General features: G+C 40.3%; 1 protein-coding gene across 7 annotated transcripts in view; it reads left to right on the top strand.

The window, feature by feature from the left end:
• Positions 1 to 17,630, top strand: part of SORCS2 (sortilin related VPS10 domain containing receptor 2) — a 538,682-nt gene that overhangs the window by 172,279 nt on the left and 348,773 nt on the right. For all 7 annotated transcript variants that reach the window (XM_064711730.1, XM_064711728.1, XM_064711726.1 and 4 more), the window contains exon 2: positions 169 to 236. In XM_064711730.1, the coding sequence (XP_064567800.1) occupies positions 169 to 236 (68 nt within the window). The remainder of the gene's footprint in view (positions 1 to 168; positions 237 to 17,630) is intronic.

Raw genomic sequence — 17,630 nt, 5'->3', positions numbered from 1 at the left:
AAAAAGCCAGGCTCAAAAGCAAAACTCTAAGAGTTAAAATGAGGTCAAATACTTCTCAGGTTTTCAGAAGCCTCGCTTTTGTTTTTCCCAAAATCATGCTGCCCATGTCTGTTTCTGTTTCTACATCAGTTTACATATTTAAATCTATTTATTCTAATTTTCTTTTAGGTGATCCTGATCCTTACCAAGTATTATCATACTGACATGGGGAAAGTTCTGGAGAGCTCTTTGTGGAGGTAAGTCCTCTGCTTTTTCTATAATCTTCACTCCTGTTATTCTTGGAATAGATGCATCCCTTCCTTTTCCAGACTGCTGCTGGGCTGAGTTGGTAGCTGACTGATGCTACTGTGGTAAGATTATCCAGATTGTCATCAGTTCCTACTCCTTCTCTTCCTTGGATGCATTTCCTGTTGTTGAATTAGAGTTTGTAACGAATTTTAACAGTAGAAACAAAGAATGATGGAGAACATAAGGTAACTTCTTGATGCTACTTTGCAAGCTGCCATGTTTTTCCTTTTCCTAGAAATTGTGCATCAAACTTACTCAAGAAGTTTGAAATGCTTACTGTGTTGGGATGTGTCCTTTGGGAATTCTTGCTGCTTGAGTAGTGTACTGAGGTTAGTAAATAATCCTGCTTTGGAAGTAGTTAGGATTGTCTGGATGAAGTATACCAGCAGTGAAGCTTATATTGTGTTTTATGACAACTGGGAATAAATAGTAATCCAAATAAATTTCTAAACTCTTTCTTATTCCCACAATACTTGTGAATTAAGATTCCAATATGCTTGTTGCCTGTGTGTGCACAGATTGCACAAAATTTTCCACAACAAATATTTTATGGACCCCTCAGGTACATTTGAAAAGCTAAAGTATTTCACTGTTATCAATAAATGTGATACTGCACCAGTATTTGCTCTGCTGGTTTTGCTGGTTGTCTCTAGCAGTTGAAATGACAGGAGAGTTAAATTCAAATGTAGATCATAAGCTTTGGGTCTAGAAACAAATAGTTTCTCTAAAACCTCATGGTTTAGGTACGTACAAACTTCATGCTGTCCTAAGAGCTTGTATGGGGATTCGACCTTCAGCTGTGAGTGTAAGGACCTTTGCAGAGACAATCCAAGAAAAGAACTGGGTAGGGGAATAGGGAGTGGGAAAAGTCTGTTTCCAGGACATGCTGCAAAACAGCCTTGTTACTTATTTTGAAAGAGGTGGCCTTGTTTTAACTGTGTGCAGTTTCTCAGTGACAGTGCTTCTGTAATAACTTCTTGTCATACCAGTGTCTGAATAGTGCTCAGTCTGGCCAGGGCCAGTGGTCCATGCAGAATAAGGGTATTTCTAGCTATAAGAAGGAGGTATTCAGGAAAGGGAGTAAGATCAAATGGAGACTGGCCTTTTTAGGGCTGTGACAGTTTGTTTGTAACTATCCTTTAAACTTAAAAGATGCTAAATTTATTGCACGTTTGTTTCTGTTTTAATTTTTGTCCAACATCTTGTGCAAATAAGACAACCAAATGACAGTTTGGATACTCCCAACTGCGTAAGCACACATTGCTTTTCTGTTATTTGTCAGTGGCCCTTACAACATATGCAATATATTTCAAGTTTTCCAATTCATACTTCAGAGTATCTATCATAGCCTTTTAAGCATTTTCAGTTGGATTCTTCAAAATAAACTCTTTGGTCTTTTAAAATAAACATAAAGCAGGCTTCAGATAATGTTTCTTTCTTTGGAGAACATAAACACTAAAACAAGGTTATCCAGACCTTGCTGACAGCTGGTATAAAGAATTGGTGTGAACTGCATTCAAATAAAATTGATACTAGCGTGCATCATCTGGAAATCGTGCCTTTTTACTTACAAGAAACAGATGTACCAGATGCTTTGGTACTGGCACAGGTCAGGTCCTGCCCCAAGGGCTGGGCACAGATGTCCCCAGGGCTCTCTCTCAGTGGTGTCGGGCTTTGGGGATGTGCTGGGTGCCCATGGCTCCACTTTAGTGCAGCAGCAGGGATGGGACCTTGGAGGACTCTGCTTGGGTATTTCTTGCAGTTTCACAGGGCACAGACCAGCCAGGGTCTGGGCATCAGGGTGCCGTGGGCTGTCCACTTTGTCAAGAGAGCCCTTGGGAGCTCACTCCTGGATGTCATGATGCCAGAACCTGCTGAGCCAGGGATGGGGAGGGAGGTTGGGGCTTGCTGACCAGACCGGCTGGATGGGTTCTGAGTCACCTGGTCCAGTGGGAGGTTCCCTGCCCATGGCAGCAATGTTGGAACTAGATGGTCTTTCAGGTCCCTTCCGACCCAACCCAAACCATTCCATGATTCTGTGGTTTCTAAAACCAAGGTGGAATAGCTGAAAGGAAGTGAGTGCTTAAGATGAGCTCTTGGGCCAGGGGGTGCTACCTGGGTGATCCATACCTGGATGTGTTCTGGGCTCACCTCCTTCCTCCACCTCTGCCCTCTGTGATGAAGTAGAGACAGTTGTCAAACTGGAAGAGTTACAAAGTGCTGGAAAAGTGCAAATCAGACCAACTATTGCAAAAGTATCAAATAGTGCCCTCTCTGTTGAGAAATCGCTCAGTGTTTGTACTAAATAACTGAATGAAGCTGAAGTCCCTTTACAGTCAAGGGACTTCTGTGTAAAATGGTTTGAGCTTCACCACTTTTCATCCATGTTTGCTGATGGAACTGTGGTGTTGTATTCATATTGGCAGCCTGCCTAGAATGTATAATGTATATATTTTTCAATATTTTTGTTTAATTCTCTTTTGCATTCTTATTTGTATCAAGCAAATATGCCGTAAAACAGGTGTGAAAAATGATACAGGGTTTTTTTATTAGCAGAGAAATGCCATTAATCTGGTTCTGTGCCCTAGTTGTAACAGACCCTCTCCAGTTATTTCCTGAATTGGCCCAGTGTTTTTGTTCCTATGTTGTCTGGCTAGATAATACCAGAAATCATATTATCTAAGTCATTATGTGACTTAGTCACTAAGTGAAAGTAAACTAGTTTTATGAACTGATCAATTCTTACTAGGGTAATTTTTTAATGTTGATATCCTGATTTCTCTTTCTGGTCAGTAAAAATTAACCAACCTTGATGTTTAACAGTTAAGTTGTTACTTGAAACTGCATCTTTCATCTTCTAAAACATACTTCCACTTCATCTCTTTCCTTTTCTCCCATTGCTCAAAAGAATTTTTTTCCCCTTTGTTTAATGGAACAAAGAATGAGAAAAGATGGTTGGGTGATCCTTTTTTGTTCTTAGTGACTTTGGAGCTGCAGTCAGACTTTGAAGAGTGATGCAAATGGTGGTGAAAAACACCAGTCAGAGGTACATGCCTAGGTGGGGGAACTCTGTGTGAAGATGTGTGGGTGGATCTTGGTGATGCATTTTTGTACCTCTGCAGAGCATTGTCAGTTTGTGTAGGTAACTTATGCCTGCCCACATAAGTCAGGTTACAGCCTTGGGAGACCTAAATTTGAATTATTTTAGATTTTTTTACTGTTGAATATATTGGGAAACTAGTACTGTTAATGAAATTATTAATAGGGTTTTTACTTGTAACAGCCATGTCTGGTTGCACTGAAGAGGTGAAGATAAATTGCTGATGGAAGTATGCAGTTAAAAATACCAGACTGTGCTTCTTTAGTCAGCTACTTCTGATGCTTTCTTAATTTGCTTATTAAGTAATTATCAAGGTGTAAATTGTATAATTATTTTACTCAAAATAAGGTAGGGAAATAAATAGACATAACATTGGTTGCCTCTTGAATATAAACTAGAATTACTTTTTGAGAAGGAACAGAACATTGTTTTCAGGTCTACTTTTAGAGTTTCCAAACTGTGGTACATATTGGGGATACAGGTTGGTTGTCATGTTGGAGCTCATTAGCATACTGAAAAAAATTGAGAATTCAAATACTAAAATTACTGCAACAAGTTGTGCATACATAGAAGATACTTTACATACTAGAGCTGTTTGTGTCAGAGTTCACACACATATTTATCCAGCATATTTGCAATATGAAGGAGCTGAAACCAACTGACCATTTAGATTGAGTGTGTGTTTGCATATGCTTTATGGACCCATTTGTGCACAAATATGTAGGTGCACATATTTTACAACTTCAGATAACTCCTTGCATCTATTGAATGCCTGCAACTTTAGATATAAGTATTAAATTTTACAATGAAATAGTTTAACTCTGAATTAGTAACCACTATGAAATGAATGGTAATACTTATCTGAGTTAATTACTCCTAATAATATTGGAAATATAGATTATTATTATTATTCAGTTTTATACATGGAGATGGTACTGTTGCTGAAGGTTATGCAGCGGTGACTCAGCACTATATGGCCATGGAATTACCCTCCACCCCTGTGCTTAGACTGGCTCAGAGTCCTGTTACTGGTAGACATACAGCCTTCCCTTTCTTAGCTTGATCTAAGCAATGAATAATAGATGCTGCTGATGATTGCTAATAACATTTTGATTGCATATTATCAAGCTGTAATGATAGAGTAATGCTAAAGTGGCTTGCTGTGTAATTGCCATTGTTCCCAATGGCATCACCATGTTGTTGCAGCTTCACCACAGCAAAACAAATGACATTACTTGATGTTAACTGCACTGTTGGATCCTCCTAGCTTTGCCTGCTGAGTGCTGGGTGGCCCAAGATGTTGGTAGCCCTAGATGAATGCTAGGTAGCCCTGTTTTCAGAGATGTTGTGTTGTTTTGCCCCATGTTATTGCTAAAGAAATACTAAATGAAGAAACTCACCCACCTCCTTAAATATTTTTGGATATCCCAGCTGAGCTTTCTGGGAGTCCTTACTCCAAAATCATCCTGAGGGGGAAGGAAAGTTGAAGTTCTGTGGGAGGTTGAAAGTCTAGATCAGTGGTGGCAAGTAGAGGTGAGAACAGTCTGGAGAGCCTCCCAGACAGCATCGTGCTTGCCAAATCCCAAGGAGCCAGGAATATCCTGGCTGTGGTGGCACAGCTCTTTCTATCTGCACCCAAACAAGCCACCTATTCAAGGACAAGGCTCACTTGTGCAAGCCTGCTGGCCATCAGGAGGGATTGGGGCACAGTGACTGCAGGGGGCTTTGGGCATTGACAGAGTGCAGGCCTACGCTAAAGTAAAAATCCAGACTACAAAGAGCAGGAGATTCTTTTAAGGTGGATAGAGTGAACAGCATACGGCTCAGGAAAGTAAAATTTCCAGATGGCTCACAGAATGTGTGAAAATGAATATGGACATTTGTTTCCAAAATCTTTGGACTTGTAGGTGAAATTCATTTCAGCTGTTTCCTGAAATTAATTTTAAAAGGAAAACAAAACCCCCCAGTATACAGTTCAGTGCCCTAGTGAAATTTTTGGTATGAAGTACTGTTTAATAAATGAGCAACTGTATTCTGCAACAACTTGCACTTCCAGATGGCCTTATACTGTGCTCTGCTTTGAAAAGTGACTTTGTAGAAATGGCCCCAAGGGATGAAATTATTGAGTCTGTGATTTTCATATCAAATTTTCTCCTTCCAAGTCAAAAACTAAAAAGAAATGGCTTTCTAATTATTAGCCCAGTGAACTCAGTTTGGGATCTAATGTCTAGCTGTGCTTTCTCTAGTTAATGCATCATCATGAGTAGTGCAAGTTCTGCAATCAAAATAGAGTGTTCTCAATTATACCTGGGCAGCTCTTTTGAGATCATATTATATCCTTATTTACACCTGTTCCACTGAGCAAAGGTTTTGGGCAGCATTGAAAAGGCAGTCTTAAAATTAGAATTTTCTTTTTCTTACTGAAAAACAGATTTTTTTTAATCCTCTCTTTGATAATATTTGCATATGCATGTAATAGTATTACAAAGACTTTCATTGTCTTTGCTGCAACCTGCATTGTCTTGCTAATACTCGACAGTGTGCCATTATGAATTGAATTGTGCAGGAAAATCTTTATTTTAAATTTATTTTGGAAATATAAAATGTGCTGCAAAACCATAGTTAAAAAGTGGATGTAGTGGGTTTCAGCATTTCAGCAATGTTTTATTATGGGTGTCAGAAGGAAAAATATGTAGAAGGTAAAGGAAATTAAATAAACATATCTTGACAAACCTTGGAATGTGCAAGGAATTGAAGAGGTGATTATTGATGTTTTTAATGGGCAGTGGAATTGATTCAGGAGCACAGAGGGTGCTGCTGTTGCCATGTGTGCTCTAAGGGACACATGACCCACCACTGACTTTCTGAGCCCAAGCCCAGCACAATGGGTTGGCAGTAACCTTGTTGGTGCCTTGGTGTTCCACCCATCCTGCCATGTTTTGGCTGTAGCTTTTGGCCATTCAACAGAGGAATGAAATTTGGCTGTGGATATTTGGGACTGTTCTCTGAGTTGTGACCTGTAGACTCCTCTGAAAGAGATGTCTTTTAAAAGGCTTTCCTTTTAAATGGCATGGGATTTAGCTGAAGCAGGCACTTTTTGGTTTGTGTTGCCATATAAGCATTTAAAAATTATTTTGCTGTGTTAGTATGTATGAAGGTCTGAACTGAAAAAAATATATCCTACAAGAAAGTAAAAGCTACCAAATAAGTCTGTCCAAATTTCTTCACAAATATCTCTTGGTCACAGATGAGAGTGCTGTGTCACAACTACTTTTCCATGTCTTCAACAACTTGGAATAATGATGATGACTTTGAATGTTAGCATGTTTCTGCACTAGCTTGTGATTACATAGAGAATATATGTCATGCAAATTAAGATCCAGTTGGAAAGCTGTGATTTATGTAGTTAGGAAAGGGCTCTTGCAGTACACTTGTACTTTGCAGCATGGCTGCTGAACATATTAAATACATCTTGGAGCATGAGACTTTTGCTGCTGCTTTACAGGTTGATTCCTCCCCCCCCCACCCTTAATTCTCCTGGAAAATGAATTAAGTAATTTCAAGATATAACTCATAATGAGTGAGTCAATTTATTGAGAAAGAATAGCCATTTATTTTAAATGGCTTAAGAATCCTTTACTCTTGTTTGAGTAACTTGAGCCTAAGTAATAGAATTTCTGATTCCTTTAACTAGTGCAGCAGACTTTGTGGGAATTATACCACAGGTTTCTGTTTTAAGCAGACTCTGTTTGGCTGAGACTGATGGTAACAGAATTGATCTTTCCTTCCCAAGACCTATGCAGGTTGGTAGCAGTAGGATGCTTAGAAAAGTTGCTTTGCTGGTGTTTCCTCAATTTTGTCATGGTATTTTATTAAAAAAGCCTCCCTACAAGAAATGATCCTCTTTCTTGCCAGCCTCAGCAGACAGGTTTAAGGTGAGAAACAGGAAATCCTGTCTTTCTATACATTAGTCATCCATGGGGCTTGTGTGATTTTCTTTTGCCCTCTCTCCCTGCATGAAATAGAGAAGTTTTGCCCATGATCCACACTTCTATGTGAGCAAACTGAGAACAGCAATCTTGGGGCTTTTATTGTGGCATGATCTCTCTGTCCTAAGTTCATATGAAAACAGTTGAGCTGTCAGGTTTTTGGGTAATCGGTGGTGCTTTGCTGGATTATCATCCATGAACTCCCACTGTCAGCAAGCTGGCCCAGCAGGGAGGTGTGGGGCCCATAACCTGGGGCAGATGGAATGACACCATCTCTTCTTCTTTCTCTCTCTCTCTGTCTCTCTCTGTCTCTCTCTATATATCTATATATATGTATCAATGTTTCCTTTGCCACTCTGTGAAATGAAATAAATGAGAAACCACAATCAAAGCAGCTATTTTCATTGCTCATTGCATTTTCATGATGATGAATGAGGTATAAAACCTGGGATAGGATATTTTTTTAAAACCTGAAAAGAGTGAAGTCATGGTGCCAGGGAATTTGTGATAAGGTGCATGTGGCATTCCACTCAGCAGCCAGTGATGCTGCTGGTTCCACCTTCATTCCACCAGCCTATTCTGTGGTCTTTTTTGAGAATCTGCCCTTACTCTGCTTTCCTCACTTGGTCTTTTGTTTCTTGGGAATACAGGAAATTTGGAGAACTGATTGTGAGATTCCTATCAGTGCTGGGGCTGTAATACTGCATTAACACAAATAAAAGGAAGGTGCTGTGATGTTTATGGATGTTTAATGTTTATGTCCTTAAAGGTTTTGGCTTGAGCCTGAGAAGGACAGGAGTCCATCAAAGAGCACGGACACACCATGAGACTCATCTGAAAATACCCATATTTTCCCTATGAGACAGCTGATGGCACAGTGTCTTTTCATAGCTGATCTTTGAAGATACCATTTGCAACCCCCTGTTGCATCTCTTAGAGTTGAGCACCTTGTGGACTGACGTGGTCTTTGGAATGTGAGCAGCTTCACTTGCTCCTGCAGCACATGCAGCCTGCTCCAGAGCATCCACTGTGAACTGATTGCAAATTAATTTGGTTGTTGGGACTGAATGAATGAACAGCTGCATGGTTAATTATGCAGAATGGTATAGAAAAATGTAGTGTTAATGTTTTATACCCTCATTATCTCTGCAGTGTGGAATATATTTTTCAGTGTGAAAATAACAAAGGCAATATTTCCCACATAATTTATTTATTAAGATCATCGTATTGTTAGGCAGCTTTCTCTGCTTTAATTTGGTAAGAATAGGGAAAATTAAAAACTCAATACAGCAATACAGGCCAGTTTCTAAAATATAAATAAAATCTTGCATGCTGAGGAATTTGAGGGTGTAGGTAGATGACAAAAATGAAATACATTTTACAGTAAGATTTAAATGTCTTAATTTTTTTTTTTGGGGGGGGGGACATTCTGAAATACAGAATGCTAGTTCAGGGCTTTTCCTCCCTCTCCTTGCAGCCTCTCATTGAAAAGATGGCTGATCATATGACAGTTAGTCAATTGAATCTCTGTTCAGGCTAATTTAAAAAAAATATTTTGGGGAGGTTTATGTGTAAGTTGAGTTTGTCCCCTCCTGCTCCCCTTATTTCTCCCTCTGTGTAGTTTCCCTCTATTGCATATAGAACAGGAATAGCAAGTTACTATGTTTCAACAAATACCTATTCTTGAGCTAACCTTCAAAAAGGATACTTTCTCATTGATTTTTCTCTCCTAGTGGCCTTTTTTGGTCAGCTGTTATCCTCCCTCGCTCACAGAACTGGTTTGTCTCTTCTGGGCCTGATTGCTTCAGTCTAGAATGGAGAAGCTGCTTTTTAGATGAGGTGTAAAGTAAGTTTTGGTATTTTGGCGTAATATATCAACTCAAAACCTGTTTTTTTGAGGCTGTTCCAGAATTGATATCCTTCTAATGGCAGGGCTTTCTCCTCACAGTTGGTTTGACAGACTGTAGGTATTTCACTGACCTCTGAATACATTTTATCCCAACTTTCTATCATAGGATCTGTAATTGTCATTTTGGGCAGTTGTGAGGCAATAATTGTTATCACCTATTTGTTGAAAAGCATCTGTGTGAGTAAAAAATTTTTTTTTTCTTTTGTTTTTTCAAATCTGGTATGTACTTTCTTTACCAAATGAATATAATTTTTCTTGAAGAGTGTGCATGCAGCTCTAATGATGCCCCTTGATAAAAAGGCATCACAGTATCAGTGAAATACAACCACCCCGGGGCAAAAGTTAGGGAAGCAAGTAGAGACATGTGGTAAAACATTCTTAATACCAAAAAACCTTAACAATTGGGTTCAAAAGCATCTATGTCATTCAGTCTTTTGATAGTCTGGCTTCCAAGCTTTCCTTTCTGGCAGGAAGGGGATGTATGGTTCTGCTTCCTGTGTGATTTAGAACAGTTTTCTGTGATGCTGATCTTTCCTTAGGATTGTTGGCTGTTCTGAAGACTTCCATGTAAAATTATTTAAAATTTTACTCTCCTCCAAGAATTTGGAAACTTATAATTCTTTTATCTTGTTACCATATGCTGTCCAGTCCCTAATTTTGCAATGTCTGTTTGAGATAGAATGTAGAAATCAAGTTGTGCTGTTCTGAAGTACACTGACTACAGTTTGAGATTTCTCTCCCTTCACCCTACTTCTATGCAGTTTCTATGCTAAATACTGGTCTCTCAGGTTTCATTAATTTTAATTTTCTTCAACCTGACAGGTGGAATTAGAAAAATAACAGTATTTTACTTTTTAATCTCCATTTTAAAATATTTGGAAGCAAAATATACATGGGATGGAGTTTTGTAAATATGATGATTTCAGGTACATGATACTTAAGCTCTTGGTGCTATTTTGGTGCAGTTTTCAGTACAATTCAGATTTCTCAGTGCTAGTGGGGAGGATGCACCAGTAAAAGATTAAACCTCTGCACTGTGAAAATGTGGCATATTCCGACACAGTGTGGAAGCCTAGAGTGAAAACTCCCATACCTCAGCTTTCCATGTGGCCTCAGATGAATATAAGAATCTGTTGGTATTCCAGAGTGGAAAGCATCCAAGAATCATCTTTAAATAAAACTGAAGAAGGAAGTAAAGTTAATTATGTAAAGACCAGAAAAGTATGTTGCAAATATGCTTCATAAAACACCATGACCTATCATAGCATTACCTTATCAGGTCTGGTTAGAGGAGCTCTCTTAATGTGCCCAGATATGAGAAAAGCAGGGTTGGGGTTCCAAGATCTTCAAAGTGATAATAGAACCTGGCTTCTCAAAAGCCTTGTAAACATTTGTAAGGTACATCAATAAATAAATACGAGTGAATATTTAAATATAAAATTATATTTGATTTCCATGCTAACTGGAAGTCTTGGTATATCCAGATACTTGAGTTCTTATGTTCTGGGGTTTTTTTATATTCATGTTTGGAATAGATACACAGTGCTGTTATTATAATAAAGATCATTATTTAATTTTTCTTTAGCGTGTTTGTTAGGGCTGGGAATAGCATGTAAGTTTTCTGATATCCAGTTGGTCACTTACATCTCTGCTTTGCTGGCAAGTTTCTACTGTATTGCATCCATGCAGAGCATGACTTAGTTGCAAGGAAGCAAAATGGAGTACAAGCCCTGTACAAAGCAGGAATGGCTGCAGGAGTTAATCAGGTCACTCATGGCCTCATCCAGCCTAGATCTGAAAAATGTCCAGGTCAGAAATCTCACAGCTTTACTGGGCAATGCTTTGCTGCTGCCATTGTGAGGGGTTATGTCAGCTGGCATTTCCCATCTTGCAGCATGTGCTTGCCATCTATTGCCTTTTCACTGTCTACTCTGACCCTGTCTTATTTAAAACTTCTCTTTAGATGCTGAGTGAAATGAGATTCTCCATTAGCCTCATTTCCTAGCATGACCTAACCCAGCTCCCTCAGCCATTCCTCATACATTGTGTGTTCCAGTTCCCAGCATCTTAATGACCCTCCATTGGACTGGCTCACATTGCTGAGCTCTTTCCTCAGTGAAGTGACACAGATTTATTTATTATTATTATTTTTATTATTTTGTTTTTCATTCCATTTGCAGAACTGGGTTTATCTGTTTTCTGAAAGTTCCTTTCTGCTCCTCTCACAATATAAAATAGACTGTTCTATGGTGAATTGTTTAGAATAGTTACCTTATTTATCTGAATGCAAAAATCAGTGTGAAATGCTGAAATCATTAGCAGGGGAAATTAAATTCTTTAGAAATTGCTTAGACACCCAAGTCACTTCATTACCTGTACAGAAAGATAACATTGGTCTTGTTTGCACTGAACTGCTCAGTGTAAGAACAGTGGGGATGCCAGCATTAACTTTTTGTCCTCACTTTTGTTATGCACTGTGAATTCTTGATGGGTTTTGATTTAGTTGCTGGTACATTATTTATGACATCTCTTGGCTGCAGCTGCTGTAATCCACAAACCAAAGCCAAGCCTATTATTTCTAGTAATAGAATTGTATTTTGTTGTAGAGCAACTCCCAGGTAATTAGGCAGGATGTGCTGTAATTGGTTGTAACATAGGCTCTTCTAAATAAAGCATTAGTCAGACTGAATGGCAGATTAAAGTATTTTTTTTCTTTTGAAGATTTGTCTACCACAGGTAAACATTAATGTGACCACAAACATTAGGTTTTGCCAGGAAAGGAAGGAGAATTTTTGTTTTAATGATCCTTCACTTTGAAGAGTGTTCTATCTATTGATAATATTGAAAAGTGCAAAGCCGAATTTTTTGAGGACTTTTGGGATATTGGTAAATCTAAAGTCTTGTTCAAAGAGTGGACTTCATACAGAAGTTTTTATTGCTATTGGATCTGGGTTTTGGACAATTTTGAATCATCTTTAGCTTGATCTATACTTTTGCATATGTATATTGTTAATTGACAGTGCTTCAAGGGTCAATTTAGACACCTGAAATCTCTGGAGTAAATCTTCTGACTGCTTTAAAAAGTGATACTGAGAAGTAATTTTAAGAGGTGCAGTTTGGTGGATTTCTTGTCTCCTGACATCTTCCCATCAAAGCTGGATTCTTTTGTGGACTGCGTGACAAATTCAAGTTAACTAGAAATAATTCAAAGAAATGGAATGAAATTCAACGTTAATTTTGAAAGTCCAAATATACTGTAGCCAAGCCAGAACCTTTGAGAAGCTGATGGATTTGCTTCAATTTATGTAACAAAATAGTGAAACAGTCTTTGTCATGAGAACATTCAGAACAGGGGATGGGAAACAAAAGGGAGTCAGGTTGCACTTGTTCTGTTGAAAGTTGTTCCCTTGAACATGCTGTTTTGCAATTGTGTTTTGTTGAGAGAAATGAAAGAACAAAGGGTCAAAACTTTTATGTGTTATGATTCTGTCTTTTTTTGAATCAATATGTTCCATTTGGCTGGATAATGGGGAATGGAGTTTATGAAAAGGCTCTGGTCTGTTCTCTTGTGTGTAGTGAAGCAAAGTGAATGGCTGTGTTGCACATTACAAAGAAAATATTGGGATGACACCGAGGCAGAGCCTAGACCACACAGGGTTTGTTCCAGTTTTCCTTTCAAAACTCCTCACTGTGTTATAAATCCACAGTTTAATTTTCCTTTGCACTGTCTGTACAATCCCCATGAGAAGTAGCAGCTGTTGGTGCTGCTGTGCTCACAGTGAGCAGGATTTCCCCTTCAGCAAGTCACAGGTTGATTACTGCAAAACAGCCACTCCAGAAGAAGTGAACTGTGTGGTCTTACCCTTGGGGCCAGGCTAACCTGTGTGGCCCTCCATCTTCTCTCCTGGAAAACAAACTGTTTTAGGGTACAGATGGATGGGGAACATGAGAATAAAGTGGCTGAATTGGCATAAAGAACCCCAGCACCTTTGGAAACACCGGGGCTCTTGATTTTTAAGGGTTGCAAGTCAGGTCCTAAAATTGTACCAATTGTGATTCTTTAGATTGAACATCTGTGCAGTGCATTTCTTATGTTGTTTCTTCTGGAAGTAGTAATCATCTGTTCCCATTCCTTTTTCCCTCTGCTTGGTGGCCTCTGAGGAGGCATTTTTTGGGTCACTGGAGTGTGTTTCACAGATGAAGTCCTGCAGCAGAGAAAGGGTAAAGCTCGAGCTCAACAGCAGGAACTTTCTCATCTTGACAAAATTTGCTCAGCAGTTTTGTTTTTTGCATCATAAAGAATTTTCAACTAGGCAGAAATTGGATGATTTTCCTCGGGGTGGGGGAAAGGCAATATTGAATATGTTTAGGTTAGATTAATCTGAGTAAAAACTGTAGACTTGAAAGGCCTTGGGCTTCCTCTGTGCATCTGATAATGATCAGTTTGGACACCAAAATGGAGAGAAATGGTGTGTTAGACCTAAATCTGCTGATCCCCTCATTCTCATCTCCCTGATCTATTCATTGCTCTGTCACAAACAAGGATCTTTGTTGAGCCTCACACCTTATTGCTCATTTTGTCACTTAGTGTAATGGGCAGAAGGAGGCACACTGGAGGCCAAGTGGCTTGAGTAGATTCTTGGCTCCTGGTTCCCTTCTGCATTTGATAGCAAATGGCAAGAGTCCCAGTGCTGAACTGAGTCCCTCTCCCCCATTAAGTTAACCAGGCTTAACTCAGTCCTACTGGACAGCTGAATGACAGCAGGACAGCCAGCTGCAGAAAGGCCATGGTTTCTTTCAATTTGCTCAAAACACCTCAGCTTAACTCCATATTGGAAACAAACAAATGGATCAGTCCCAGCTCTGCTGAAAGATGTGAATATCCAAATGTAAGTGTAAGAAAACTGATTGCCTCCAGCTGTGTGGGGCCACTGCTCAGAATTTGGTCAGGGGTAGGGTGCACATGAGGTGTGGCTTCTGGTGGTCTCATTTTATTTTCAAATCAGCATGTGATTCACCAAGAGTACTGTAAGACTAACCAAAGCTGTTAGCATGTGTGTTAAGTTGGGCACTGTCTTTGCTCAAGTGCTAAATAAATTAGCTAAGCATTTATAAATGACAAGTACATCAGGGCGTGTAGCAAAAGGGGGATAGAGCCATGGGAGCCTTTGGAAGCTGGAGACAACGGCCTGATGTGAGGGATGCACAGCCTTCAGATGTCTAGCTTATCAAAGGGAGGTAAAGGGCTGTTTAAATCTAAGGTTCAATTTACAGGGGGGCTTGCTGTTTGCTCTGCTCAACCCTGGGTGACCCTTGCTGTAGCCAGCAGGCTTCAGGGAAGTGATGGATGTATTTATTAATTTGTTTTTTCTTGCTGATATTCCCCATCTTACCTGGTTTGACCAAAAATACCTTTCTGACTTCTTGCTCCTTAGCCAGATTTCTCTGTAAATTATTTTTTGTGAGTTTCTTTAAAAAAGAAAGGGAGGTAGTAATTGCTCAGTTGGATAGGTATGTTCATTCTCCAGTTGTTTTTCTACTGGTTGGATGAAGGGAAGGTCAAAGAGTAGTAGGGAAGTAAGAAAATAAGTACATGGAAGACATTATCACAGTTCTTTACAAAAATCTTTATAACATTCTGACTTGTCAATAATGCTTTTTAAAAAACATTAACTTAGTTTATAAATTTAATCCCATTTATAAATTAATAATACATAACAGTAACTGTGCATTGGGAGAGTTGGTAATCTCCATCTGGTTGCTCACAGCCAAGTCTTTAAAGTTGTCAGAAGCCCCAAGAGAGTCAATGATGATTTATGTTCCAGTAGGCAGCTGCTGCAGAAGGACCAGGAAACTGATGCAAATGCAGCTGTGAAATATGCTCTTAAGATGGGGATGATTCAGACTGGAGCTTTGGCCATCAGTGCAATGTTCAGTTTAATCTCCTTAAATGTTTAATATCATAAATATTAAGTTTTGAAACTGTGAAATGTTGTTAGTCAATTATTTTAAAGACTGTGTGAAGTCAGAAGTCATCCTCACCTTTGTGCAATAGGGAGGGAGGTACGAGGGCATCCAGACTCATGCCTAGTGTTCACTGAGAGCCTGATTGACTCGAGTGTTTTAGCAAAGTGTGTACAGACCAGGGCTGTGTGCCTTTGGGTATCTATGCACTCTCAGGCTTTTGCATTTCCCTCTGAGAGTGAGACAGAATATCCATCCTGAACTAGGTAAAGTGTCTAGGAGAGGTAAAGGGTCTGTGGAGCTAAAGCTGAAGGAGAGGCCGCGTTCCAGAGACAGCGAGGAGACAGAGAAAGAAAAACAGAAAAACCACGAGGTCAATCTGCCCCCGACCTAGGAATTCCTCCGATAAAGAAGAATTAGTGCTAAGTGTCATGCAAGATGAATATGTATGAACTTATTGTGAAACTGTATGCATATGCATTTGGAAGGGGGATAAAAGGAGGTCTGAAATCTTCAGGGGTACGCATGCCCTTTTGGGGAGTCTTGCGTCCGGCGCGCGTCGTAATAAAGCATACCGGGCTTTACAACTTTTACAAGTTGTGAGGTTTCTTCTTTTCTCCGCAAAACATTTTGGCGAGCCAGGCAGGAGTTCTCTGTCCCCCGGGGGCAGGGGGGATAGACGGACCTCCAAGGCGCGCCCCAGGATTTTTTCCTGGTGGGGCTCCGCTTGTCTCAACTTGCCACCTGCGAGGACAGACAACGACCCGCTGGCCTGCGGAGGAGAATACGGTATGTATGGGGCCCCAGGGGGGGAAGAACAAGGAAAGAACAAGGGAATTAACGACCCAGAGACGTCTGGGATCAGCCGATAGAGCGGCTGTATTAGAGACGGGGTTCGTTCCATCGTCCTGATAGAGCAGGACTGCCAGCGGCTCCGGGGTAAGCTAGCTGCAGCTGATAGAGCGGCTGTATTAGAGACGGGGTTCGTCGCCTCGTCGTCCTGATAGAGCAGGACTGCCAGCGGCTCCGGGGGTAAGCCGGGTGAACCCGTGTATGCGTGTATTAGAATTCAGATTCTGATAGGGCAGAGCTGAATTCGCGTATGTTTCTTCTGTTTGTGCGTGTGTGAGTGGTGTCCGGACACTGTGTTGCTGTATGGTTAATGTGTGTGGCCAGTGCACTGTGTTTGTGATCGTGCAGGTGATATGTGTATGGTGTATAAAAGAGAGTAAATCTACAGTGCCCTACAGTGCGGGGGGGGGTCAGTACTCTCCGTGTTTGAAGCAGCCGAGTGAGGCCAGAGGCGCCGGCTGCAGCAGGCTGCGGGGGCAAGGAGAGAAGTGCCTGCGGAGAAGTGAGTGGAGGAATGTCAGTGATGGTATTTATCGTGTTTGAATGTAGTGATTTGTGTAGATTTGGTACATTTTAACCGTGAGTATGAGCTCAGAGAGTTCCTTTGCCTTGGATGTTTGGACTTGATCTCTAGACTGTGTGCTGTTATTTTGATTGTGTCCAAGAAAAATTGATTTGAGTAAATGCCGAATTATGGTGTGCTGTGTTGTGTTGAGAAAAGTGAGCACTTTGAGAAATATGCCCTTTCCCAGTGATTTTGTGTGGTGATTTTCTTCCGCTGCATTGTGGTAATTTGATTCTCAGACTGTATAGTGGTGTTTGTGGAGATTTTAAGATTTTGTTGCAACAAGAGTAGCATTTTACATAGGAGAGCTATAGTACGGTGATTTATGTTTAACTTCGATAAAGTGAGTTAAAGGAATTCCAAGAATTCTCCCCTCACAGCAATTCAAGCCTTGGCTCTAGTGAATTTGAGATAAGGGGGAGGGGGGGGAGTGAGTGCGTGTGTCTGTGTCTGTGGGCATATCAGAGTTTCAGCTGTGACTAGCACAGCCCTTTTGCAAAGCAGCAAAACAAGTGTAAGTAGACACAGTGCCTTAATTAGATTGTGCAAGAAGAGAACTAGAAAAGACTGATATTTTGTAAAACAGAGTTTATATAGAAGAGGTGAATGAGATGAATTAGTTAATGAGACTTATGAGATTTATGAGACTTCAGTTGGTACTGCAGTAAGTCTTTACTGGAAACAATCTGCTGTAGGGATTTAAAGTTCTCTGTAACAAACAGAATAGCCTCCCTTTGTGAGCAATTTCGGGGAGCCTTTGGTACATCAAGAGGCTAGCAGGCTGTGTGAGGTGACAGTGGCTGCGCCCTGGGCACAGGGACAGCTCTGGCTGCCCTGTCTCCCCAGGGAACACGGGAATGGCCTGTGGGCAAAAGCTGGATGTGCAGGTATTATTGCAGTGCGGTGTTTATGAGAAACACTGGTATTGCTGTTTTGCTGTTCCAATAAGTGTCAGGGTACACG

Source organism: Zonotrichia leucophrys, chromosome 4 (assembly GCF_028769735.1).
Source record: "Zonotrichia leucophrys gambelii isolate GWCS_2022_RI chromosome 4, RI_Zleu_2.0, whole genome shotgun sequence".
In the NCBI taxonomy this organism is placed as follows: Eukaryota; Metazoa; Chordata; class Aves; order Passeriformes; family Passerellidae; genus Zonotrichia; species Zonotrichia leucophrys.
This window is presented reverse-complemented; position numbering and strand designations above follow the sequence as displayed.